Source organism: Hippocampus bargibanti, linkage group LG10, assembly GCF_051943395.1.
Source record: "Hippocampus bargibanti isolate YZ-2025 linkage group LG10, ASM5194339v1, whole genome shotgun sequence".
Lineage (NCBI taxonomy): Eukaryota > Metazoa > Chordata > Actinopteri > Syngnathiformes > Syngnathidae > Hippocampus > Hippocampus bargibanti.
Window position 1 is genome coordinate 9,832,531 of NC_142743.1, and position 26,982 is coordinate 9,859,512.

At 39.3% G+C, this 26,982-nt stretch overlaps 2 protein-coding genes across 2 annotated transcripts; one reads left to right on the plus strand and one right to left on the minus strand.

The window, feature by feature from the left end:
• The first annotated feature begins 909 nt into the window (after nucleotides 1-909).
• Nucleotides 910-22,327, plus strand: chtf18 (CTF18, chromosome transmission fidelity factor 18 homolog (S. cerevisiae)). Its single transcript, XM_089005987.1, has 22 exons — nucleotides 910-1,094; nucleotides 1,905-1,994; nucleotides 2,105-2,228; nucleotides 3,104-3,296; nucleotides 3,374-3,466; nucleotides 5,256-5,308; nucleotides 5,395-5,536; nucleotides 6,422-6,646; nucleotides 8,378-8,475; nucleotides 8,561-8,684; nucleotides 10,772-10,908; nucleotides 10,995-11,088; nucleotides 11,168-11,266; nucleotides 12,072-12,202; nucleotides 13,716-13,830; nucleotides 13,980-14,204; nucleotides 14,856-15,005; nucleotides 15,083-15,213; nucleotides 17,804-17,948; nucleotides 18,212-18,307; nucleotides 20,799-20,868; nucleotides 22,089-22,327. Exons 1-22 carry the CDS (start codon nucleotides 1,007-1,009, stop codon nucleotides 22,208-22,210), a joined length of 2,745 nt encoding a protein of 914 aa, XP_088862113.1. The 5' UTR covers nucleotides 910-1,006; the 3' UTR covers nucleotides 22,211-22,327.
• Nucleotides 22,309-26,661, minus strand: gng13a (guanine nucleotide binding protein (G protein), gamma 13a). The gene is made up of 3 exons (XM_089005998.1): nucleotides 26,466-26,661; nucleotides 24,834-24,948; nucleotides 22,309-22,640 (listed from the first exon to the last, which is right to left on the minus strand). The coding sequence occupies exons 2-3, from the start codon at nucleotides 24,929-24,931 to the stop codon at nucleotides 22,535-22,537; spliced, it is 204 nt and encodes a 67-aa protein (XP_088862124.1). The 5' UTR covers nucleotides 24,932-24,948; nucleotides 26,466-26,661; the 3' UTR covers nucleotides 22,309-22,534.
• Between the last annotated feature and the right edge of the window lie 321 nt (nucleotides 26,662-26,982).

Below are 26,982 nucleotides of genomic sequence, written 5' to 3' on the forward strand. Positions count from 1 at the left end.
GTCTATTTCGTGAAACTTTACTTTCCTCATTATTTTGGTATGACTGTACAGTATATTAAAAGAAAATGGAGATTAAGTGCAACGCTTCACAAAAATGGGTTGACCTCTGTGTTGGGAAGAGCGCCCTCTGTCAGTCATATACCAGTCAACCAGCCGTATTATGTACGATTTTTGAACATTTTTAGATGTGTACGGCATACAAGAAAGTTTGTACGGGAAACGTAAAAAGTGTTAAATATAATTTCGAGATATTTTCCATTCTTTTTCGTCATTAAATAATAGCAGTAATGTTAATTATAACAAATATTGCTACTCGTAAAAAGCGAAGTCGACCACCGAGAAAACAAGTCCCCGAGAAGACATGTTTCGGTCAAGTGAAATTTGAAAATCAGGTAAATTAAACATTGTACCCAGTTTTTTTCCGCCGTAATATCATTGATATATTTTTTAAACATTATACTTCGTAAGAACACAAATTTAAATTCTTTTTCTGCAGTGGACAGATTCAAATTGGGTTAATTCAATTTGTCCAGGTCAGGAAAAAGCCACAATGCTCTACAACAAAGATTATACTTTATTATAGAAATATGTTGTAACTTGTTAAAAGTATTAATGTTTACATGTGAATTTTTGTTCATACAATTTCAGTGAGTGTCAATCAGTCTATCATAAAAGAGCAAAATATTTCTGGAGTAAACGTTAACTTTTGTAATTCAGTGGCTTTGATATAGTCGTACGTGGAAAAGCAACTGGAGAAAGAAGAAAATCTTCCCCTTTATGCATTGCTAATTTTGTATGTCATTTTTTTTCTCGCATTGCACGATAACCCGGAAAAGGAAACTTTAGTCAACCAATCACTGAGCTGATAGCTTTCCCTACCCGGAAATACGACTTAAAAATACCGGGAAAATGACATTCCGTCAACGCAGATGTTTATGTCGTTGTACATTGATTTAATTTTTTTTAAATTGAACGCGCATTTTCTGCGGTTTGAAGTGAAGCAGCCATGGATGAATATGATGAGATGTTTGAGATTGAGGACAACTTCGAGGAGCAATTCGCTGACGAATTGGATGCGCTGGCTCAGTTGGAAAGTGAGGAAATATACTAGGCTCGTATGTTGTCAAGCAAGCAGTCCTGTAGAATATTCTTGAAATGTATAAAAATTATTCATATCTATGGTATTTGTTTTTTTCCGGTTTTGCGTCTTGTCATTCACAGACTTACGCTTTTTCTTGTACTTTGTCAACTGCTTATTCCTAGGATTGCCTTTTTTTCAACTTATATGTCTCGTGTGTTTTAACGTAACACAATACGATCTAAAGGTATTTGGACTTTGAGAGAATATTGTGTTAATCAATTGGAAAATCCAATGAAAAGGCAAAAATTAACTTAAAACATTCTTTAAAAGCAAAACAACGATAATCCAACAAGTGTTTTTAACCTAAAACGGGGGTCGCCCCAGTCTACACCCTGTGGAACACTTCAAATCACACCAACACAACAAAATGAAACAGTCATAACAGATGAAAATAATAGAGATTACTGGCCCACAAGTATGCAAAGTCAACTTCATCCATTTACAGAAATAACTAGTAGTACATTATATTCTAGGGTTTAGTGGTGGTTTTATTTTCGTAACTGCACTGCATCATGCTACAATGAACAAAGTGTTTTTAGATGTTGTATCAACTGTATTAAATACATCGATTATTCACAAATTTTCAAGTGACAGAAATAATCCGATTAGTATCAGATCCTGTATCAGCCAATCCTTTGGGGCTGCAATATTGGTATTGGTTAGTCTTGCATATCACAAAGTTAAATTGAACCATCCCTAATCCTTTGTAAACACCCAAATTGTTCGTTAACTTTGTTATTATAATTGTTTATTGTATTTTTAGATGGATCCACCAAACCTGCGAAGCGTCAGAGACGCAATTCAAATCATGACGGCGACATAGAACTTCAGCAGGTGTTTGATAAGCAAATCAGTGAGTATTCATGACACATACACTGCTCAATACTGTGTTGTAGTTGATAGATTTGTACCCTGACCTTCCTCTTTTTCACATATTAAATTTCTTTTTATGTTCTTCACAAGCTCCAAAGGCAAAGCGTGACAAGCAGGACACAAGTGTGGTCAAGCGACTATTTGACTCTGCGCAGTGTAATGATGTCACACCGCCGTCATCTCCAGAACACTATGAACCACCTCACACAGTGAGGTAGGAGAACTGGCCGGGAAATGTATTGTGATTTTTTTCAAAAATATATATCCCCCTCCCTCCCCCCCCCCCCCCCCCCCCCCCCCCCCCCCCCAAAAAAAAAAAAAAAAAAAAAATATCCTTCCATCCATTTTCTACAGAAACATACAAACTTCACACATTAAACATTTGTAATTCATTAACTCATTCACTGCCATTCACGATGTAGAGCGCCATTCCCAAATTAGTTCGTTTTTGTTTTTTCTTGCTTGGATGCCGATAAAGCTCGAGCCAGACCTCTGGCAGTGATTTTTTTTTCCTTCCACAAGGGGCATAATTTCCCTTTTTTCCATGTTAGTACTTTGTTCCAGCTTCAGCTGTTGTTAAAGCGCTATATAAACCAATATGTATGTAGTACATTGTATTTTGGACAGCCGCCCTCATTTCAAGCTCATATAACTACAGACCCATATAATTTAGGAATTAACTCTTTCTCATGATGAAAGAAGAGAGTAAGGTTTCTTACGCTGCATTGAATGTTTATGTAGTCCTAAAACTCAATATTCTGCGGATCCTGGAATTCGAGTGGCAGTGACAAAAACCCTGGCACTGGAGTGGACACTTTTTAGCACGTCTGGCAGTGAATGAGTTAATCATCTTTGTAAACACCCCAAAAAAAAATCAGCATCAGCATTAAGTGTGCAAGCTGACCAATGCCAGTTTTCAGTTTTAAATGTGTACATTAATTAAATTTGATTTTTATAATTTTATTTTACTGTCATCCATAATAGCAACTTTAGCGACGCCAAAAAGGGTAAAACGTCATCACAGTCTGTTACTGTACTGTAAACCTGTTTTGCTACATATATCATCAAACACCTTATTTTACTTTCTAGGTCTCCCTCAGCTCCTGCTCTCGATATCAGTGGATTTGAAACAATCCCTGAATCTCCTCTGCAAACACCTGCTGCCGTGGCAACACCATCACGTGCGCTGAGAAGACCCCCAGTTGAAGGCGACTACGTAACTGTCACCGACTCTTCTGGATATCGTGTCTACCTCCGCCAGAAGGACACTGAAGCAGAGGAGGTGGACTGAAGTATTCAGAGTGCAATGCCTCCATCGTAGGGAACCAATTCTTAGTAAATGAGATCTTGTGTGTCTAGATGACAAACCGCCGAATGGTACCTGACTCTCGGGGTTCATTGGGGCTGCTAGCTGTTCCAATTGATGTGCTGAGAGATCAAGAGGCAGAGCGGGTAAGTAGGTTAACCCTTGATTGTGGTAGATATTAAAAAGTGAAGACCTTGTGTCTCAAGTTGGGTTCAAATCCTTGACTGAAGTCAAAGTAAAACTATACAGAGTCCGATATAACAACTTGGCACACAGTTGGCGGTTGGAATAACCTCTTAATGTGCAAAACACGTTCCAAATGTTATTAAATTACATTGTGAACTCAGGCTAGCTAGCTAGCTAGTTAGCTAGATAGCGTTTTATCTATTTGAGTTACTTACGGGTTGTGTAAACGCCAGCGTGTATGGCTGCCGCTGCTCACCCACAGAAAAATGTATCCTGTGACTGTAAAGTGACCTTGAGAGTTTTGAAAGGCGTTTATGAATTAAATGGATTATTATTATTATTATTATTATTATTATTATTATTATTATTATTATTATTATTATTATTATTATTATTCACTTCCAGATGATGTGCAAAAATGTGTCCACTCTAGTGCCAGGGTTTTTGTCATTTTCACTCGAATTCCAGGACCCACAAAATATTGTGTTTGAGGACTACATAAACATTCAATGCAGCGTTAGAAACTTTAGACTCTATTCTTTCATCAGAAAAAGGAGGTACAGTAAAGTCTCGTTATATCGATATTCTCGGGAGTTAGAAAAAAATGTCGATATAACCGTACTGTCGATATATCCGTCCTGCGCCGATCTGCATTAAAGGTGGGGGGGGCGCAACACGTAAACGGGTATCTTTAATATGGCATGTCATTTTATCATTGGGTTCATGGATTGCGTATCTAACATGCTTTTTGTACAGTAGTGAAGTGAATAATAAATTTGTGCATAAAATAACGTCTTTACACTTTTTTAATGACTATTCCTTTTCAAAAATGCAACCAATGCAAAATCCTCCCGTTCTATTCACACCGAAACCACGAAAAAAACAGTGATTGTTGCAAGCGATAAAGATATCTGAATGCTACACAATTAAATACATGAATGACATGAAAATGAAAATGGCGTCTGCTACACGGGAGCTGCTCACGTAACAAACTCACGTCACCAAGTCACGTGACCAAGTCGACCAATGGGCGACCGATACAGCGACAGCGACTGATACAGATTTCGATAATGGTGGTACTGTATAGAAACCCCTAAGCAAATATCGATTCAGCGTAAATATCTTTTGTATCGATATAAACATAGCAAAATGGCCGGCGGGAGATGAAAAAGAGCACCGTAGTAACCGGATTATCGTAAAAACGACGAATCGTTATACATAAAAAGACTAGAAATGTGCACGGGAAATGAAAATAGTGTCGTAATAAGCAGTATTATCAATATAAACGATATCGATATAACGAGATTTTACTGTAATTCCTAAATTATGAGTCTGGAGTAACATGAGCATGAAATGTACAAAATAAGATACAATACATACATATCAGAATCATCTTTATTGCCAAGAATGGAGAACATACAAGGAATTTGTTTCCGGTAGATCACGCTGCATATTGATTTATATACAACTGACAACAACAAAGCGCTAATATGGACAAAAGGCATTGCCAGAGGTTTGACCAGTGCTTTATCGGCAAAAACCTGAACAAATTTGGGAATGGTGCTCCGCGTCACACTTTTCATGACTGGATGAATAAAAATCGACCGATTGTGTCAATAATATCGCTTACAGCATATTAGTCTGACTAATACAAAAAAAATCCCAGAATACTGCAAACGGAAAAACCATATTTGTTGATTTTATAAGATTATATCTGTATGTCAAATGATTTTTCTTTTTAAACCGCAGCGTCGCCAGCAATGTCTCGAGCAGACGCAGCACATCACAGAGCTCCTGGCCAAGTACCTCATCACCCTATTTTTTATTTTATTTTTTTTGCCTTCACAAGCTGCATTAAATTTAAATGCCGTATTGTTTCATATTCCAGCGGTGTCAATGACGTCTTGGTCGAGCCTGAAATGAGAGAGGAGGAAGAGGAGGGGGATCTGGGAGACTCTGATGGTCAAAGCTATCGACTCTGGGTTGATCGGTTTTCTCCCCAGCACTACACCGATCTGCTCAGTGATGATGTACGGTTTTGTCCATGACACCTACACACTGTACATCATTTAAAGGACAAATGACATCTCCGGACAAGTTGTGTCTATAATTTGTAAAATGGCTTCAAATGACTTCTACTGAGCGTATTTTACAAAGATTCCACCGCATATAGCTATACTTTATGTTTTAAGACTCGCGCTGAATGTTCCGGAAGTCTTGTTCTTGAGTTGGTGACGAGTCCTCACGTCACGTCACTGAAGGAACGCCCCTGACTGAGAAAGCGACACACGGGAAAGGACACATTGTAGCAGTCCTTCCATCACATCAATGCATTTGGCTGTACTTGGCTGGTCTGAAAACGTCGTGTAGCACCAGAAGAGGGCGACAAAGCTCCATGTAAGGATTAATCAGCCTGTGGAAACGGGCTGATTAATTCCTTACAGGAGCTTTGTCGCCATTTTCTGCCTCTTTTTGTGCTACATTTCCCGCCCCCAGATACCTCAAAATGGCACTGAATAAATTCTTTAATCGATTGCAAAGATGTATGCTTTCCTCTTCAGAACTATTTGAATCATATTCATAATTGGACAAGTAACAAGAAAGCATATTCTCCGAATCTGAAGCCATTGTTGTGATTCTCGAGCAAGGCAAGACATCTTGGCGTGACACCACAAACATGGGGGCGGGACCTTTTGAAACTGGCCACTTCCGGGTTCAATTTGAAGTAGTTTTTGGACACTAAGTCATTTTTATTGGTGTTTTGCATTTGACTAAAAATATCATACTGTGTGTTTTGGGTATTTTAGATGCTATAAAACGTTTTTCTGATGTCAGTTAAAAAACAAAAAAGTGACGTTGGTTGCCCTTTAAGCCTATAAATGACAAATCGTTTTTTTTGTTTGTTTTTTTTTTAGTTTACCAACCGTTGTCTGCTGAAATGGCTAAAGCTGTGGGACACTGTGGTTTTCGGTAAAGAACGAGTCTCTCGCCCGGTGCGGCGCGACAGACAAGCAGCCGTGCAGACTTCATTCAGACCCGATCAAGCCAATCCGAATCCAAATCGCTTCAAGAGCAAGATGGAGATGACTGAGGAGATATTGGAGGCGGAATTGGATGCATATAAACGGCCCAAATTTAAGGTAAGAAAATAGTACAGACGCTCCCCAACTTACGAACGAGATACGTTCCGAGTGGTCGTTTGTAAGTTGAATTTGTCCGTAAGTTGCTTCAGTGCTATATTTTGTATGGAATGTATGTTTAAGGCTTATATAAGTAAACTGTATTTCTTTGTACTGAAAAAAAAACTTTTAATGAAATATATGCTCTATAAAGATATGTACATGGACAACTGGAGAGAATACTACATATGTTAGAGAGAGAGACAAGAGAGAGACACAAGAGAGATGGTCGAACGATATTTAACAATAAAAATGCCAAAGTTCTTAGCATTCTGGAGATGCGTTTACGCACTTGGGCACATTTTACTACATACCTGCAAAAATGTTGGTGTGTACCATTGTTTGTAACTCGAATGTTTGTAAGTAGGGGAACATCTGTATTAAAAAAAAAACATGAACAGATTTATCTAACATCCCAATTGAAATGAATGAAAAAAGGGAATTACAGCACCCTTTATATCTACTTCTAATATGCTTGTTGAAACCAACGCATTTTTGGTGAGTAAGGCGTAATTCTAAATTTTGAATGGGTTGGAATCTGTTTAGCTCCGAAACTTAACGCATTCACTGACGATGTGCAAAAATGTGTCTACTCCAGTGCTAGGGTTTTTGGCATTTTCACTCAAATTGCAGGTCCCACAGAATATTGCGTTTTAGAACTATATAAACATTCAATGGAGCGTAAGAAATCTGAGACTCTCTTCTTTCATCAGAAAAACAGTTAATTCCTAACTATGGAAATTCCTAACTATGGAAAAAAACTATGGATTAGATTTTACTCTTTTGTCTGGTTGGTACCCATTATTGAGTGTCTAATCTAGGGATTAATAAGAAATATTTATTTAAAAAATACATTAATATGTAGAAAAACACATCTATTTTTCTACTTAAATGCATCGTAAAATGTTTAAATCAACTAGGTCAAAATTACTTAAACGGAAAAAAGAACCGACTGATGCATATTGTGTCGATGATCATTTTATATGTGAGTTCAAATGGTGAGTCGTTTTACTTTATTTCAATGTTAATACTTCCGGGTAGAGTGAACTCCGGCGCGATTGGCTGCCACTGCTCACCCGCACAAAAAAATAAAATCCAGTGACTGTAAAGTGTCCTTGAGAGTTTTGAAACACGCTTAGAAATGATTATTATTATTATTATTATTATTATTATTATTATTATTATTATTATTATTATTATTATTATTATTATTATTAATGTGCTGATGACACATTTTATATTTGAGTTAGTGGTGTACACTTCCTGGTTGAGTGAAGCCTGGCTCGTTTGGCTGCCGCTGCTCACCCGCAGAAAAAAATAATCCCTTGACTGTAAAGTGACCTTGGGACTTTTGAAAGGCGCTTATAACTTAAATTTATTATTATTATTATTATTATTATTATTAATAATAATAATTTATATGGGTCTGGAGTTATCTCAGCTTGAAATGGGGGTGGCTATACTAAAGGCAAATGCTGCCCCCTCGTGGCAGGGAAAAATATTGCCAGAGGTCTGACCAGCACTTTATCGGCACCCCCACTCAAGAAAAACCAAAACCCGAACAAAAATCATGATTTTTCAATTCCCGAATAACATTTGGGAATGGCAGTGAATGAGTTAATTACCATCTTTGTTTGCACACATGTTTCATGAAATCAGGAATTCCAATAACTGATGCTTTCTCTCTCTTAGGTGGCATTGTTATCCGGTCCTCCGGGTTTGGGGAAAACCACCTTGGCTCATGTTATTGCAAAGCATGCCGGTTACAATATCGTGGAAATCAACGCCAGGTTTGAGACGCAGGCATTCGGTGCCAACGCTTAACTTGAGAGTCATCTTTCTTTTCTGACTTTGGTTGTTGTTGTTGTTGTGCAGTGACGATCGCAGTGCAGAGGTGTTCCAAAAACGCATCGACACGGCGACGCAGATGAAGTCCGTTTTAGGAGCCAACGAGAGACCAAATTGCCTCATTATCGACGAAATTGACGGCGCCCCGACAGTACGTGATTTGAACACATGCTACAGGGATGCATCTGTGCCATTTATGCACAGCCACTGGCAAAACTTTGTATCTTCACCGCGCCAGCACCGGCGCACGCCTATTGCGTTTAGCGCATATTGCTACATGATCCGCGCTACATGTGACATACTTTTATTAAAATAGCTAAAGAAACAAATTTAGTTCAACAGCAATTGAAAACTTTTCGTTGTCCTTCAAAGGTTTTACCTTTCGTCGTGATTCTCCGGAAACTGCCGAAAGAGATAATCGAATATTCATTTACCCATGGTGCATTGCAGTATTTACATCGAACAACATCGCCATGGATGGTTGCAATATGGAGCGCGAAAACAGAATTTAAACTCTAAAAGACATTAAAAACAAGCAGCAAGCCAACATATTTTCATTTTTTAAGAAACAATGGAGCGTAGTGACAATTCGTTTCAGCAAACTGCTGTTAATGATTCGAATTTAGTGGCTAATGGGAGTCATTTCAGAGCTGTTGCAGCACGTTGGAAATCTTAAAAGCAAAGAAATTTGTTAAAGTAGTCACAAGTAAGAAATAGAATGCGAAGTCTGTCGTCTGTCTTTTCTGTAATACTGTAGAATATGAAAATAGCACGGAAATTGATTGTGTAGTGAAATTTCATTCACAGTTTAGCTTAATCAGCTCTTGTATTATTTATCATTTAATTTATGGGTTTATTGTTCTGGTGTTTATTGTTCTTTGAATTGTAAAGTGTCCTCAGGTACTTTGAAAGGTGCTTTTAAATTAAATGTATTATTATTATTATAGTAATGAAAAAGTTTGTTTATTTTATGTATGAATACATTATTTTACTTTAATTAAAATTGTTTATATACAGTAAAGTCTCGTTATATCGATATCGGATAAATCGATAGTCCCGGTTATATCGATACTATTTCTATGCACGCACGGAGAAAATTACATGCAAACAGGGTCGGATATATCGATAGTCCCGGTTATATCGATATTTTTTCGGACTCCCTTGAATATCGATATAACGAGACTTTACTGTATTAGAAAAATAGATTTTAGTCAAATAATGTTTTTTTTTTTTTTTTCCAATTTAGAAATATCATGCTCCAATGAATGTATTTTGGTTTATTTCAATCAGTTTTGTAAACTTCGGCAATCCTATTAAATCGATTTTAGAATTTGGATTGGATTGGATTTGCCTTTATTAGTCTCGCAGTGGAGAAATTTACATTATACAGCAGCAAAGTTATGAAAGGAATGAAAGTAGGAAAACAAAATACATGAGCTACTGGAAAGGCAGCCACTCTCGCGGCGCCGTCTTGAAGTCAAAAATAAAATACAATTGGCCCCCTTTTCATACACAATGGGGCCAACTGGCCCTCTTTTTAAATTTCCCAGATGCATCCCTGGTGCTATTCTCTTTGTCAGTCGAAAACAAAAGAAATAATAATAATAATACATTTCATTTATAAGCGCCTTTCAAAACTCTCAAGGTCACTTTTCAGTCCCAGGATAAGTTTTTTTGTGGGTGAGCAGCAGCAGACACACACGCCAGCGTTCACTCAACCCTGATGTAACTCAAATAGATAGAAAGCTAGCTAGCTAATATATAGCCAATAGATAGCTAACACGCTGACGCGTGTGGCTCCTGCTACTCACCCGCAGAATAAATATCCTGTGACTGCAAAGTGTCCTTGAGAGTTTTGAAAGGCGCTTATAAATTAAATGTATTATTATTATTATAATAGATAGACTACTAGCTAGCTAGCTAGCTAGACAGCCATATACCTAATAGATAGCCAGCTGGACAGCTAGCTGGCTAGCTAGACAGCCATAGAACTAATAGATAGCCAGCCAGCCAGACAGCTAATATAAAGCAAAATCTTGCATGTACAGTAATCTCGTTATATCGATATCGGTTATATCGATAGTACTGCTTATTACAATACTATTTCTATGAACTCAAGGAGAAAATTACATGCCCGCAGGATCGGATATATCGATAGTCCGGTTATATGGATATTTTTTCCGACTCCCGAGAATATCGATATAACGAGACTTTACTGTATTTTATGTTTCTGCATAGGCTGCCATCAACATCCTGTTAACAACCCTGAACCGTAAAGACGGACACAGCGGCGAGGCAGTCGCCGAGTCCGCTAAGAAAAAAAAGAAGAAAGAATCCATTCTCCTGCGACCTATCATTTGCATCTGTAACGACCTGTAAATTATTTTTTATTTCTTAAATTCAAACACAAGCTTAGCAAAACAAACCTCTTTTACTCATTTTTATTTTTCTCGCCCATCAGTTACGTTCCAGCTCTCAGACCTCTGAGGCAGCAGGCCTTTCTCCTAACGTTCCCCCAGACTCAACCGTCCCGCCTGGCTCAGAGACTAGCAGAGGTACACGCTAAATGCACACCCAGAAAGTAGCCTAACCCATTTAAGAAAAAAACTGAACAACACATTTGTATCCGGGTAGATCTCTCTCCGTCACGGGATGAGGGCAGACACGGGGACGCTGATGTTACTGTGTGAGAAAACGGACAACGACATCAGATCTTGCATCAATACGCTTCAGGTACGATGTCATGGGTGTCATTACTGAGATGTATGCGCTTTTGTAGGTCGCCGTTGCATTTGTAGGTCGACTCTGGATTCTTTTTTTGGGGCGAAGGAAATTTAACAGAATGCAGAATTCCTTACGCAAATGTTGATGTTTTGTCACTCAAATTCCAGGACCCACAGAATATTGAGATTTAGAACTATACAATAAATTCAATGCAGCGTAAGAAACCTTAGACTTTCTTCTGTCATTCAGAAAAAAAAGTTAGTTCCTATATTATATGGGTCTGGAGTTATATGAGCTTGAAATGAGGGCGGCTATCCAAAATGCAATGCAGTACATACATATTGGTTTATATAGCGTTTTAACAAAAGTTGAAGCTGGAACAAAGCGCTTACATGAAAAAAAAGACAAATGCCGCCCCCTTGTGGGAGGGAAAAACATTGCCAAAGTCCATGGCCAGCGCTTTATCGCCACCCAAACAAGAAAAAAAAAACAAAACCCAAACAAATTCGAGAATGGCGCTCTACGTCATATTTTCAATTTCCGAATAAATTCGTGAATGAGTTAATTCTCTACAATTTATTTATGTTATTCGCTTTTTACCATAACTTCAATACTCTTGTTTGGTTTCATATATGTATTTTTGAAAGCATATTACAAATATATTTGCTGGTCTTTTTTGGGGTAGCTAGAAAGGATGAATGATATTTTTATTCATTTCGGGGGGGAGGGTTTGAGATGCAAGCGTAGTCACAGAAAAAAAAAATCACAAATCAAGACACCACTATCTTCTTATTTCCTGATTTATTTTTGGCAGTTCCTTTTTGGTCGAGGCCACAAGCAGCTCAATTCCAGAATCATCCAATGTGTGTCTGTGGGTCAGAAGGACCAAAACAAGGGATTGTTCCATTTGTGGCAAGAGATTTTCCAGTTGCCACGCGCTAAACGGTACATTCACTCAATTTTCACTCATTCACTGCCAGACGATGTGCAAATATGCGTCCACTCTAGTGCCAGGGTTGTTGTCATTTTCACTCCAATTGCAGGACCCACAGAATATTGGGTTTTAGGACTACATAAACATTCAATGCAGCGTTAAGAAACCTTAGACTCGCTTCTTTCAACATTAAAAGAGTTAATTCCAAAGTTATATGGGTCTGGAGTTATTTGAGCTTGAAATGGGGGCAGCTGTACAAAATACAACCCCGCAAGAAAAAAAAATCCCGAACAAATTCTGGAATGACGCTCCACGTCATGCTTTTCAACGAATGAATTAAGTCATGTCGAAAATAAGTATGAATTACTTACTTATGTTTTCAAAAGCTGACCACGCCTCATAATTCGGTGCACCTTATGTATGGAAAATGTTTTAAAATACAGTGATACCTCAGTTTACGAACGATTTAGCTCATGAACTTTTCGCCTCACGGACATTAAATTCGCTGGCATATAATCTTGGCAGACAAACTATTTTTCGGCGGACGAGCTAAACCACACAGCGCGACGGTGGCTGGCGGACTAGTTTTCGGCAGATGAACACCAAACCACACGGTCGAACAGCGCCGCAGTGGCTGGTGGACTTGTTTTCGTCACCCCCTTTCTTTGAATGCTGACGTAGTTTGTTATCGAGTGGAGTACTTTTGCTATTATGGGACAGAAAAGGACCCCACCACAGGCTAGTGTTAAGCCGAAGTGGACAAAAGAAAATTACGGTCGAGCAGAAGAAGGAGATAATCGAAAAACGTGTGCGTTTGTGTGACTTATCATCCCAGTACCTGTATGCGAAGTCGACCATTGCTACGTGTGGCTAAGGGTGTTTCTGTGTTGTCTAATCAACGGTCTCAGGCAATAGAAGAGGTTGAAAAACTTCTGTTGATTTGGATTAATGAAAACCAGCGAGCAGGGGACCGTGTGAGTGAGGGTATTACCGCCGAGAAAGCACGACAACTTCACTCGGATATCATCATGAGGCAACTACATCGACCATCACAAAGGTAAATAAAACAACTTTATTATAAAGTACAGTTTGTTTCTTTAATTACAATACAATAGCATATTTATTATACATAAAATAAGGTATATTTTGTGTAGTTTTAAGGCTTACTTAGAAGAAAATTATGTTTTATGGGGACCTGGGTACGGATTATTCTCATTTTTAATGGTTTCTTATGGGAAATAAATGTTCGGCAGACAAACTTTTCGCATTACACACACTTTCTGGGAACCAGTTAAATTCGTGAGCTGAGGTATCACTGTATGGCAAGGTGCCCCTTATAATGCGGTGCACCCTATGTATGGAAAAGGGTTTTTAATATGTCATTCGTTAAAGGTAATCCAGAAAATACGGTATTTGTTTCGCAAAAGACATCTTTCCCCACCTCTATTTTGTTGCTCAGGGCAAATGACAAAATCAATCGCCGTTAATTGAATAGGGTTTCAAGTTTCTTCGTAACTTCTTTAGGAAACGTATTGGTGAGCGCTTTGAGGAAGTCGCCAATTCAGGAGGCAGCAGTCCGAGATTCCAGCACATTCTTGACTTGGCCTTATCGAGTGGAGAATATGAGAAAATTTCTCAGGTAGTAAATGTTTTATTAATATATATATATATATATATATATATATATATATATATATATATATATATATATATATATATATATATATATATATATTTTTTTTTAAGGACCAATCGAATCTTGAGATCAATCAACTCTCCTTTCCGCAGGGTTTGTACGACAACTACCTCTCAATGAGAGTACGAGATCCCAACCTGCAGAATGTGTGCGACGCCCTGGACTGGATGGTTTTTTCCGACCGGCTCAACCAAGTCATCATGCACGGGCAGAACTTTACTCTCATGAAGTACCTGCCATTCCTGTCCGTCGCTTATCACTTTCTGTTCGCCCACCCGCACGTCCCGCGCATCAGCTACCCGCACAGCCACCAGGAGGTGAATCTCAGTTTTTGGATGTTTACTTCAAAACTGTTTTAAGATTTTCAAACTCAACCAGTAGTCAAGTGGTTAGCACGCCGACTTTGCAGTGCTGAGATCGTAAGTTCAAGACCCAGTCCAGCCTCCCTGTGCGGAGTTTGAATGTTCTCCCCGGGCCCGCGTGCGTTTTCTACGGGTCCTCCGGTTTCCTCCCACATTCCAAAAACATGCATGGCAGACTGATTGAACACTCCAAATTGTCACTTTGTGTGAGCGTGAGCGCGGATGATTGTTTGTCTCTGTGTGCCTTGCGATTGGCTGGTAACCGGTTCAGGCTGTCCCCTGCCTCATGCCTGAAGACGGCTGGCATAGGCTCCAGCACCCCTCGAAACCCTAACGAGGAGTCAGCGGTACGGAAAACGGATGGATGGCTGGAAACCCGCTTTATAAAATAACCCCAATGTCAGAAATGTATGGATTGGATTGTGGTGTTCCTCAAGGTTCAATCCTCGACCCCAGTCGGTTGTTGTTTATTTTATATCATGATTGAGGCACTTGGAGACACTTTTTAACTTGATTAGAAAAGGTTTGAGAACCCTTGCTTATTGTAATTGTACATTTATTTTAATTGCCACATTGTTCCGTGAATTGCTGTGCTGTCCTCCGTAGGCAAGCAGTCATCTGCAGAGCTGCAGGAACGCCCTGTCCACCATGTTGTCTGACGTTCCGGCCAGCATCAGAACCAGGATCAGCCATCTCAACCTCACCTTGGACATTCTCACGTTGCTCCTTGACATTATCTCTCCCAAGCTACGGCCTGTTCGTATACCCCTGAAGCTTCCCAAAGTCATTCCCCGTGACAAATAAGGCTCAATAAAATCTTCCTTTTCCTCCAGGTGAACCCGCAGCTTTTCAGTCGTCGAGAAAAGGAGCAAATGTGCGAGTTGATCGACACCATGTTGGCGTACAACCTCTCTTACCGGCAGGACCGCACACCAGAGGGACAGTACACATACCTCCTGGAGCCGTAAGTACACAACAGGGTCAAAGTAGTTTTGGCCTTTTAACTCATTCAAAGCCAGACATGCAAAAATGTGTCCTCTCCAGTGCCAGGGTTTTTGTCATTGTCACTCAAATTCCAGGACCCACAGAATATTGAGTTTTAGGACTACATAAACATTCAATGCAGCGTAAGAAATCTTAGTTAGACTCTCTTCTTTCATCAGGAAAAAAGAGTTCATTCCTACATTATATATCGGTCCGGAGTTGTATGAGCTTTAAATGAAGGCGTCTGTCCAAAATACAATGCAATACATACATATAATAATAATAATAATAATAATAATAATAATAATGATGATCATGATCATAATTATAATCATGCTCATAATCATAAGCATAATCATGGTCATAATAATACATTTAATTTATAAGCGCCTTTCAAAACTCTCAAGGTCACTTTACAGTCACAGGATATTTTTTCTGCAGGTGAGCAGCGTGTGGCTGCCACACGCGCCAGCGTTCACTCAACATTGGTTTATACTGTATAGCGCTTTAACAACAGCTGAAGCTGAAACAAAGGGGAAATGCTGCCCCCTTGTGGAAGGGAGAAAACATTGCCAAACAAATTCGGGAATGGTGCTCTACGTCATATTTTCAATTCCTGAATAAATTTGTAAATGGCAGTGAATGAGTAAATTGCATTTACAAAGTAGTGTTTATTTTATTGTGTTTATTATATTATGTAAGTGTTAGTTTTGACACTTTTTCTGTTCAAGAAGCTTTTTGTAGTTTGTCTTTGTTTCAGTGTTAGTTTTAATTGTTTAACTCATTCACTTCCATTCCCGAATTTATTTACTCCAGACCCATATAACTTAGGATTTAACTCTTTTTTTCTGATGAAAGAAGAGAGTCTAAAGTTCCTTACGCTGCATTGAATGTTCATGTAGTCCTAAAACTTAATATTCTGTGGGGCCTTGAATTCGAGTGAAAATGACAAAAACCCTGGCAGAGGAGTGACTTCATTTTTACACATTGTCTGGCAGTCAATTTCGGAAATTTATTTTTATGGCGTTTTTGTGGAATGTAAGCTAAAAACAGTCGGTGTTAATAAACTCCCAAATGCATGTTCAAACTTTAGGTTTGGTCGTACAATGGCAACATAAATACATTAAAAAGAAACCTTGATTATGTAAGAACATAACTGAAAAACCAATGGATATTTTCACTTTTTGTAGATTTTCAAGCAGATTTTCACTCCTTTTTTTGTTTTGTTGACTAAAATTTCAATTCGTATTTTGTTATCTTTCGTTGAGTATAATAATGTTGGAGGAGACAGACACACACACACACTCACACGTTATCATCTGGGGATGCTTTGTTCCTTCAGGTCCTGGACAGTTTTTGGACCAAAGGATTCTGCTGTCTGCCTGTAAACTCTGAAGGCCAACGTTGGGCCACTTAGTTCTTACCCTTAAAGGACAACCGAAACCATTTTTTTTTGTTTCCTAACTGACATCAGAAAAACCTTTTATAGCATCTAAAATACCCAAAACATGCAGGCTGATATTTTTAGTCAAATGCAAAACACCTAATGAAAATGACTTAAAGTGTCCCAAAACTACTTCAAAATGACCTCAGAAAGTTTCAGATTCAGAAGGTCCCGCCCCCTTGTTCGTGACGTCACGCCAAGACGCCTTGCCTTGCTCGAGAATCAAAACAATGGCTTCAGATTCGGAGAAGATGTTTTCTTGTTACTCATCCAGTTATGAAAATGATTCAAATAGTTCAGAAGAGGAAAGCATAAATCTTTGCAATCAATTACAGAAGTCCTTCTGTCTCATTTTGAGGCGCCTGGACTCCAATGTAGCACCCAGAAAATGCACAAGATGGCGGACAAGCTACGTTGGAAATGGGCTGATTTGTCATCTGGGAATTTGTGTCAGCTCGTATCAAATAGTAGTCTTGGTGCAACACACAATGATTCACCATCGTGTTATTTATGTATTTTGCTTCTAATTTCGCCATCAACACAAAGTGTTCAGAGCAAACAAAGTACCCAGAATGCATTATGTGTCGCTTTCTCGGTCAGGGGCGTTCCAGACGTGACGTCACGTCAGGCATCGTCATCAACTCGAAAACAAGACTTCCGGAATATTCAGCGCGAGTCTGAAAACTTAAAATATAGCTATATGCCGTGGAATCTTTGTAAAATACGCTCAGTAGAAGTCATTTGAAGTGATTTTACAAATTATGGACACAACTTGTCCGGAAGCGTCGGTTGTCCTTTAAGCGCTTTTGGATGATGTGGCATGAAAGTAACCCGAACATGGCAGTGATTCTGTTGGTTTATAAAATGTGCACTAAATAACACACCATCAAACAAATTAATTTTGGGGTATTTATAGGCAATGCATTGAGTACGTGCTGAGGTTGAGGGATGAAAATCATTGCTAAGAGGATTATCTTTTTATAGAATGATTAAATCTAGCTTTGATTTTAGATGTATAATTTAAAGCATGCAAAACGGGACATTTATTCTCCTCTCGAGATTAAACTACACGCAGTGCCCCCCCACTCCAGCTTTGTGTACTATAGTTGTTTACATGTGTCCGTAGACGTGTGGAGGAAGTGGTGAGGTTCTCGGGCTTGCCTCTGCGCCGCCAGTTGACCTATCAGGCCAAACAAACCATCAGCAGGGAAATGGAGCAGGAGAAGATGAGGAGGGCGGAACAGCTTTCGTTGCAGCGGAACCCCGTAGTGGTGATTTTTTTTTTTTTTTGTAGTTGTGTGACCGATATAGAAATGTTGTGTCTCTTTTTGATTATAATATATTGTTATCATGAAATCCAGTCTGCCTCTAAAAGCTGAATTTTTTTTCCCTCTTACCACTCAATATTGGCCAATGACATTGGCTGGAACTGATTAATCGATTAGGCCCTGATTGTTACGTTATTCGTATTCACTTGTCAGAACGTAGTTACTAGTTCTCTCATTTTTATTTTATTTTTTTGTGTTTTATGCAGAAAGAAGCAGAGAAACCAAGCGCTGCTCGCAAACCAAACAGGAATCATCATCAAAGGTTGGAAAACATTGTCAAGCAGACCACAGTGGAGCCCAGGGTGAGACACCTAGTCTACTTATTTGCTTTTTTTTTCGTGTGTGTGTGTGTGTGTGTGTGTGTGTGTGTGTGTGTGTGTGCGTGTGTGTGCGTGTGTGTGTGTGTGTGTTATAACCTATAAAATAAAAGGGAGGTAATGAAAATAAATTTCAAAAGCATATACTCATAGCAAATATTAAAAAAATGACCATTCACTTTAAACTGACTATTCAGTAAAGGTCTATTATTAGGAAGTCTTCGACAGTGATGATGAGATATTTTACATACTGTATTTTCCAGTGTATAAGGTGCACCCAAAAGCCTTGATTTTCTTCAAAAGATGACCCTGTGCTGAATATGCAGGTGTGCCTTATTTATGAAGTCACATTGAGCCACAACAGTTCTCGCAACTACTGTCAGCAGCCATTTCCCCCTGGAGAAAAAGTATTGCGTACCCCCAGCCTCTACTGTAGTGCCTTATAATGTAGTGTGCCTTATATTAGGAAAACAGTTATATTTTTATAATATTATACAGTGATACCTTGGCTTACGAACTTAATTGGTGCCCAGACAGGGTGTGTCAGTCGAAAATTGTGTATCCCAAAAATTAATTTCCCATTGGAAACCATTAAAATGAGAATAATCCATTCCCAGATCCCCATGAAACATAATTTTCTACTTTCTAATTTTCTAAGCCTTAAAAATACACAAAATATATCTTATTTTATCTATAATAAATGTGCTATGGTATTAGAATTAAAGAAATAAACCGTACAGTATAATAAAGTCGTTTTAGTTACCTTTGTGCTGTGTTGTTGATGGCTTGATGGAAATGAGTGGCCGGTTTCCTCAGCATTAAACACTTGATGAGGAACGTAACCTTCTTTCACCATCTTGAGGAATCATCCCTTGTAGGTGCTTTCTCTGCGATAAAATGTATCTAATTCCTCATCAATTGTGTTCTGTTTAGCTGGGTTGATAGCTTTTTGCGTCAGGTGTACACATGGCTTGTGCGGGTTATTTGTGGAGCCTGATTGATGGGATATTTTAACCTTGGAGTCTACACTCTGCCTTTGAACTATCAAAGTTGAAACGATTCCAAATGTTGCTGTTTTCTATCCATTTGCTCATTCTCTCTCTGTCGTCTGCCTGTCTCTTTAAAAGACAACCGATGTCACTTTTTTGTTTCTTAACTGACAATAGAAAAACGTTTTATAGCATCCAAAATACCCAAAACACGCAGTATGATATTTTTTATTCAAATGCAAAACACCAATAAAAATGACTTAAAGTGTCCAAAATCTGCAAAAAAAATTGAGCTGCGAATTGGGCATTGTCAGAAAGTCCCGCCCCCAGTTCGTGACGTCACGCAGACGTCTTGCATTGCTGGAGAATAAAAACAATGGCTTCAGATTCGGAGAATATGCTTTCTTGTGACACATCCAGTTATGAATATGATTCAAATAGTTCTGAAGAGGAAAGCATACATGTTTGCAATCGATTAAAGAATTTATTCCGTGTCATTTTGATGCAAACGGGCGGGGGGGAATGTCGCACCCAAAAATGGCCACCGCTGTTGTGAGGAATGAATCAGCCCGTTTCCACAGGCTGCTAAATTCCTTCCATGGAGCTTGGATGCCCTCTTCTAGTGGCTTTTGGGTGCAACACAAGGTTTTCAAACCAAACAGTACAGCAAAATACATTGACGTGATGGAAGGATCGCTATAATGCGTCTTTTTTCAGGGGGCGGTCCTTAAGTGACGTCACGTACGGACTCGTCACCAACTCAAAAACAAGACTTCCTGAATATTCAGCGCGAGTCTTAAAACGTAAAATATCGTTATATGCTGTGGAATCTTATTAAAATACGCTCAGTAGAAGTCATTCGAAGCCATTTTACAAATTATGGACACAACTTGTCCGGAGACGTCGGTTGTCCTTTAAGGTTTAACGGCCTCACTCTCTCTCTGTCTGTAACCCCCATCCCGTAACTGCTGCGTTCATGACCAATCACGTATCCCGAAAAAAGTTCATTTGCCAAGGTAAAATTTTCATAAATTTAACGTTCGTAAACCGAAAAGTTCGTAAGCCAAGGGGTTTGTAAACTGAGGTATCAATGTATTTGGAAAACTTTTGTCATTCATTGAAGCTGCGCCTTAGTGGGCGGTGCGCCTTATGTATGGAAAAAGTTAGAAAATATAACATTAATTGGGGTGGTGCGCCTTATACACCAGAAACATATGTCTCTTGCGTGTTGAGTCCCAATGTGCGAGTTTCCTGTGCTGCCCACAGGCGGTGCTCGTGACTACAACTGCTGTCATTTTTAAATAGAAATGAGGACAAATTGACACAACCGGGATGAAGTCCCACATGGTGAGACTGTTAAATGAGGCTAATGAAGACCAAGTATTTCTTGACCTTAAATGAGGCCATTTCTGACTCGTGGCTTCTGACCGAGTTCACACAAATGATGGCAAAAATGTAAACTTCCCAATGCTCTTGCATCCTAACAGCAAGCGATGGACTTTTTCGGTCGCCCCGTTGCACCCAAACAGACGAAGGCGCCGTCAACCTCAGACTCAGGTACTGAAAAAAAAAAAGTGTTTTCGTTTCCACTGACTGGCATGGTTTGCTTTGCCATTGTAAATTATTATTCTCGGTTGTGTTGTTCCACGAAAGGGCTTTATAGATCTGAAAATACAACATCTGGAAGGGCTTAATAAAATAAAATGGTTGCCCTAATTTTACTGAGAATGAATACTATCCAATTTCACCATGTTTTTAATACTATTATCACGCTACATGTCCAAACAATAAGATTGTATTTTACCATACAGTCTACTCCCATTTATATTCTAGACCTGCCAGGGTGATATTGCAAGACTTCTATCTGTCTACCTATCTAGCTAGCTATCTAGCTTTCTATCTAGCTAGCTAGCTTTCTATATAGCTAGCTAGCTTTCTATCTTTCGATCGATCTATCTATCTGTCTATCTCTCTCTGTCTGTCTCGCTATCTAGCTAGCTTTCTAGCTATCTATCTACATAGCTAGCTAGCTATCTTTCTATCTAGTGATCGATCTATCTATCTCTGTCTTTCTGTCTGTCTCACTATCTAGCTAGCTTTCTAGCTAGCTATCTTTCTAGCTAGCTGTCTTTCTATCTAACTAGCTGGATAGCGAGCTTTCTAGCTAGCTAGCTTTCTATCTATCTCTCCAGCTAGATAGCTTTCTATCTCTCCAGCTAGATAGCTTTCTATCTATTGATCGATCTATCTATTTGTCTATCTTTCTCTCTGTCTGTCTTGCTATCTAGATAGCTTTCTAGCTCGCTATCGTTCTAGCTAGCTACATAGCGAGCTTTCTAGCGAGCTAGATAGAAAGATAGCGAGCTAGAAAGCTTGCTATCTAGCTAGAAAGATAGATAGCCCGATAGCGTGACAGACAGATCAATCAATAGATAGAAAGCTACTTACCTAGATAGAAAGATATCTAGCTAGATAGCGAGACAGATCGATAGATAGAAAGCTAGCTAGCTATATCGAAAGCTAGCTAGCCAGATAGAAAGCTAGAAAGACTCTATCTAGGTAGCTAGCTAGATCTCTATCTATCTAGAGAGCAAGCTAGCTCTCTATCTCTCTAGCTTTCTATCTATTGATTGATCTATCCATCTATGACCCCCAACCCCCCTCCTCCATAAAATGGGGGGTTGTTGTTGTTGGGCACCCCTATTGTGTCGTTTACTTATTCCCCAGATTTTAAAAATCTTAAAAGCAATGCTCTCTCTGTCACTCCTCTCGATTAGGCCAAAAATGTGCCGTGCTCGCCATGGGGAAGGCGGTGGGCAACAGCGATGTGTGGTTCCGCTTCAACGAAGGCATGTCCAACGCTGTACGACGCAACGTTTACATCCGGGAACTCCTGTAGCCCTCCCTGACCCCCACCAAAAAGTATGCTACCGCTTTGGTTCAATTAAATTCTAAACAGTCTTTATTTTTGATTGACAGTGTAAAGAGCCAATAAAAACAAACATCTAAAAAGCTACTCGGCGCCATGCACTCACACACACAGACACACGCACACACTCAGCAGTCTTAAGAGAATTCAAATAATCCAAATAAATAAATAGTTATAGCAGAGCATAGGTAGGTGTGTGTGTGCGCGTACGTGTTTAGTGCAGCATGACTGTGTGAGCGCATATTATTCATGGTGCATCCGTGCATTGAGTGCGAAGATATATTTTCACGATCATCAGAGGATCACACACTTCCCCTTCTCCACCCAGGGATTTGCTCTCATCAATTCCGGGTTCAGGAAAGGATCCTCGCACACGCAACTCTCAATCCACTTCACCAACCTGAAGAAAAATATGCACTTTAGGTCAATCACACCTGATCATACGCAACGGCGTAGCAATCCACTAATACATGGTTGTTGATTTATGATGAGCATATGTGGCGTAAATAACAATCCTTCACATGACTTGTAGCAGCGGCGTTCATAGAACGTGCACAAAACGCTGATTTGCGACCATAAAATGCATCGAAAATGTGCAAAAATATGTCCACTCCACTGCCAGGGTTTTTGTTATTTCCACTCAAATAGAGTGGAACTGTTATAAGTTTGACAAGCAAAAATATAATCATGGGCATGTTTTTGTCATATTCTTACAGAAGATTAATATTTATAATGCACATGGCTTTGTCATGTGCTGTTGGGGAGCATTGATGTACGGTCGAATTGACGTGATGGTATTACGAGGTGAATTAAGCCCCCCGACTGAAGGCGGCATTATTAACTCATTCACTGCCAGATGATGTGCAAAAATGTGTCCACTCCAGTGCCAGGGTTTTTGTCATTTTTCACTCAAATTGCAGGACCCACAGAATATTGAGTTTAAGGACTACATAAACATTCAATGCAGTGTAAGAAACCTTAGACTCTCTTCTGTCATCGGAAAAAAATAGTTAAGGGACAACCGACACCTCCGGATAAATTGTGTCCATAATTTGTAAAATCCCTTCAAATGACTTCTACTGAGCATATTTTACAAATACTCCACGACATGTCGCTATATTTTACGTTTTAAGAATAGTGCTAAATATTCAGGAAGTCTTGTTTTCGAGTTGATGACGATGCCTGACGTGACGTCACGACACCCCTGAGCGAGCGACACACAATGCATTTTGGGTACTTTTTTTGGTCTGAAAACATCATGTTGATCCGTGTTGATGGCGAAATTAGAAGGAAAACACATAAATAACGCAATGGTGAATCACTGTGTGTCGCACAAAGACTACCAATTGCGGTAACACCATATAGAAGTGTTCACAAATTCCCAGCAGACAAATCAGCCCATTTCCAACGGAGCTTGTGCGCCATCTTGTGCATTTTCTGGGACGCTACATTGGAGTCCTGACGACTCGAATTAATACGGAAGGACTTATTTAATCGATTGCAAACATTTATGCTTTCCTCTTCAGAACTATTTGAATCATATTCATAACTGGATGAGTATCGTCTCCGAATCTGAACTCCGTGAGCACATTGTTTTGATACTCGAGCAAGGCAAGACGTCCAGGCGTGACGTCACGAACTGGGGGCGGGACTTTCCCAGTTCCAAGGTCATTTTGTGGCAGTTTTTGGACACTAAGTCATTTTTATTTGTGTTTTGCATTTGACTAAAAATATCAGCCTGCGTGTTTTGGGTATTTCAGATGTTGCAAAACATTTTTCTGATGTCAGTTAGGAAATAAAAAAATGGTGTCGGTTGTCCTTTAAATCCCAAGTTATATTGGTCTGGAGTTATCTGAGCTTGAAATAGGGGTGGCTGTACGAAAGGCAAATGCTGCCCCCTCGTAGGAAGGAAATAACATTACCAGAGGTCTGACCAGCGCTTTATTGGTACTGCTAGGCAAGAAAAAGCAAACCCGGACAAATTCGGGAATGGCGCTCCACATCATATTTTCAATACCCGAATAAATTTGGGAATGGCAGTGAATGAGTTAAATGCAATAATAATAATAATACATTTCATTTATAAGCGCCTTTCAAAACTCTCAAGGACACTTTACAGCAGGGGTGTCAAAGTCATTTTTTGCCGCGGGCCACATTGTAGTTATGGATTCCTCTCGAGGGCCGTTATGAATTTGGGGAACCCATTAGAATGTCTAAATCCCTTCAAATATTACATATAGAGCTCACAGCAAATTAATGAATAACTCGTTTTCAAATCTGAAGTCAACAATAATGACTTTTATTGTGGTTGACATCCAAAAATATGACATTTTGGCTCAGATTTTAGCAATCATCATGGAATTTAACAAGTTTGATTTGCTTTCGCGGGGCGAAAAAAATGATGTGGCGGGCCGGATTTGGCCCGCGGGCCTTGACTTTGACACCTGTGCTTTGCCCGCTATTGTGCAGGTTTGTCTTTCATAAATAATAAAAATGATTATTTTGTGCACTCTATATTTTGGCCACAATTTCCGATGACAATATCCGAGACTCTCAAGATACATCCTAAAATATTGATGTTGTTTACACTCACTCGGTGACTGTGATGGAAGACTTCTCCCTGTTGATGGCCAGCTGATACTGAAGCGATTCCACTTCCCTCCGCATTTGGGGAACGTCTAAGTCGTCCATCGTCGATATTCGTGACGCTTACAGAACGATAAGATGGAAAGTATGTAAAATATTTATTGTGTTTTGGCATCAATAGTAGTCTTAAAATAGCTGCGGCCTTCAAGTACGAAACATGTCTCTTTGTTTGCGGCAGATAGACACAGTGGAGACTGACCCGATCAATCGATTGAGAGCAATGCTCATTTTTTTAAAAATCAATAACTGATTACAGTAATCCCTCGCTACTTCACAGTTCACTTATCGCAGTTTCAGTGCATCACATATTTTTTTTTCTGGGAAAAAAAAACTTTCAGATTAAAAAAAATGCTTAATGACAGGTTTTGTACATTGTTGTAGTTTGATTGGTTCTCGGTGATGACGTCATCCAATGACATCACGGGATCTCGTGGTTTACAGCCATGTGGATTGGCTGTGCATCTTCTAGGCCCCACCCAGCACCTCCTTCTGTCTTATCAAGTGGTTTATTACTACATAACTACTTCACGGATTTTCGTCTATCGGGTGGTCATGAAAAACGATGGATTACTGTATACTCAAAATGTGCAGGTTGATATTGGATTTTTCATTATGTATTTTAATTTTTTTGTATTTTTTATTGAGTTTTAAGTACTTTTTTGAGGGGTTGTCAATTAAAAATTTGTTTGATTTTTAGTAGGTTTAGTATTTTTTTAACATATTCATGGTGTATCTTTTGCGTGCTATAAAAGGTTAAAATAAATATTGTGTAATAAAGTAAACCACAACCCTTTACCCACCATTTTTTTCTTGGATGACTGTACAATAATACTAAAGTACATTAAAAGTAAATCTCGATAGATAGATAGATAGATAGATAGATAGATAGATAGATAGATAGATAGATAGATAGATAGATAGATAGATAGATAGATAGATAGATCTGAACTTAATTGACAAATGGAACACTATTTTTTTAGATTTTAAGTCCAGTTTGTCGTCTTACAAGACATTTGTTCTTTTTTTAGAGTACTTGTTTTAATTTCATTTCTTCAACTATATATAATTTATGATATATATTTTTTTTTTCAATTTTTGTTTTTTATTTCGTGAATTTTCGCTCACCATAACAACCCTGGTTCTCCTTCACATGCACTTCTGAGGAAGCAAAAGTTAGCCCGAGGTTAAACGCCTATTTTCGACCCAAATATGACTCAAACACTCACTTCTGCGAGCCTCTCTTCTCCTTACGTGCCCCACCCTGCCGGGATGCGGTTTATAAAGCCGGATGCGGCCGCCCGAGACCCTGTTTGGGAATCGTAAATCACGGATCTCTTTCCCACCGAGCCATCTGTTTAATGGATCTCGCCTAAGTAGGTCGAGTCACATCCTCCATCAGCATCCGCCTTTCGTGCGCCTGTCACGGCTGGCCGCTCCACAAAATCAGACCACTACTCCCCCTTCCATCGAATTAATAATAATCATCATAATCACATCAAAACGCAGAATTGTCGATTGTTAAGCTTCAAAATGTAACGTGGGTTAGCAACTACGCAACCATTCGAGCATCGAGGCCTACCGGAAAGTCCACCCGGTGTTCAGCAGCCGATGGCGGGTGAAGGCGAAACAAGACGGCCGATAATGAGCACAGACGTCGCTTTGGTAGTCTGGTACCGGTTCGACCGAAAAAAAAAGGTGGGTTAATGGTGAGGAGGATGCGGTGGGTGTATGTTGGGCACTCCCCGGCGTTTGCGACTGGATGGAGGAGGACCGAGGGGGCGGGTCCGGCCGGGCCCCCGCTTGCTTTGACTGACAAAGCGTGCGCGCACCTGCATGCAAACGTGAGGTGCGCGCACGCAAATCAGGACGTTGAATCGGGTAGGGGTGACTCGTTCATCGTTTATATTGTGTGCGACCTACATTGAGGAATTGAAGACCACAGTGGAGCCCAGAGTGAGACACCTAATGTACTTATTTAGTTGTTTTTAGTTGTTCTTTTGTGTTATAACCTCTAAAATAAAAGGTAGATAATAACAATAAAGGTACAAAATATATACTAATAGCAAATGTGAAAAAATGCCATTCATCTTAAACTG